General features: G+C 26.8%; 1 protein-coding gene across 1 annotated transcript; it reads right to left on the bottom strand.

Annotated features, from left to right (window-relative positions):
- Positions 1–157: 157 nt before the first annotated feature.
- Positions 158–910, bottom strand: LOC107882766 (the record flags this gene model as incomplete). The annotated part of the gene is given in 2 exon segments (XM_029492531.1): positions 158–508; positions 743–910. Coding segments are annotated over 2 exon segments (345 nt in total), but the record flags the coding sequence as incomplete, so codon positions are not given.
- Between the last annotated feature and the right edge of the window lie 580 nt (positions 911–1,490).

Genomic DNA, 1,490 nt, shown 5'->3' with positions numbered 1-1,490 from the left:
TCCGTATACAATGATATTATATCATTTATATATTAATTTTGGAAACTATAACATCCTGCTAAGCTAGCATAATATACTTTTTGTGAAAATGAAAGTAAGTATTTAAAAATAAGAACGTTTTATACAATCGTATTTAAAAAAAATCAAAATAACGAAATTGATGTTGCTGATAACTGATTATCATTATATTATTTATTTTCTAGCGGTAATAACAGATGTGAGCAGAGTTTAACAATATTAGTGTACAATAAAGAAATAATAATATAGTACCCATATCCTTTATTTTTTACAGCAACTCAATAACAAGTATTATGAGTGTGTATTAATTTTATTAAATTGGTGTTTCCCATGGTCGTATAAAATTTATTTCCGAAACCATGCAACCAACTTCTTTATTTTCCACATTTTTATAGCGTACCACCACTTTATATTTTCCATAAAAAAATACTTTGGGCAAATTATTATCTTCGAATTTCGTCAAATCATACCCTGATGTAATATATGTGTCCTGTAAACATTTAGTGATAAATTATAAATATATAATTATTAGACAACGAATGGCACACAATTTAATTTTGCATAACATTATTTTTATTCTATGATTAAAATAGTCCTTTAATATCTTAATTATATTTATATTATATTTTATATTAATTCAACCATATTTAAGTCATCAAATATCGTGTATCCATAATGGTTATTATAAAATGATGTCATTATTTTTAATGTTTTCATATATTACCACTGGTATTGGACATCTATCAGTTGGAATGTTAAACGCTTTGACAAATGTAAACCATGAATTTCCAGTAAGATTTCTTAAATTACTGCATGCCTTTTTTCCTCTGAAAATATAATAATTTGGTATCCAACCACCAGTTGAACCCCAAGACGAAAAGTTTATATCAACCTATAAAAAAATAATAATAATATATTAATGTTGCACGTGGGTTGAATTAATAATGAAAATTTTCAATTTAATTGGAGATTAAAAAGTTTTAAACTCATTGACCATAAGTAAAATATTACATTCACCAGGAATTGGAAACTTCAGTCACTTATTGATAAGTGATAAAAATAATGGTTTGTGCCTCAAACAAGCCATATTCGTTTTCAATAAAGTTAATTATTACTGCTGCCCTTATCGTTACCAGAAATCGTGTGTGAATTGTCTAACCGTAATTCAAATTCAATGGTCATACATCTCATAGCATTTCTGCACTTCTCACCAGACACTTCGACCGAAACACGATCAACCTTGATTCAATCATCGGGTCCTTGTCTAAGTATACCTGTATACCATGTATATATGTATAAATTCATGCATACATGGACACATAGTATGCATGTATAAAATGCATGCACACTTTAAAATAAATAATTATTACATACTATTTAATAAAGTTTTTAAATGTCCTTTTCGAGTAGATTCATGGAATAATCTGTGTAGACGTAAAATACTAAAAATTTCAAACTTCATAGCATGTATT

The sequence above is a fragment of the Acyrthosiphon pisum genome, unplaced genomic scaffold, assembly GCF_005508785.2.
Source record: "Acyrthosiphon pisum isolate AL4f unplaced genomic scaffold, pea_aphid_22Mar2018_4r6ur Scaffold_21644;HRSCAF=24475, whole genome shotgun sequence".
NCBI classification, from domain to species: Eukaryota; Metazoa; Arthropoda; class Insecta; order Hemiptera; family Aphididae; genus Acyrthosiphon; species Acyrthosiphon pisum.
Note: the sequence above shows the minus strand (reverse complement) of the source record. Positions and strands in the feature narration are given on the sequence as shown.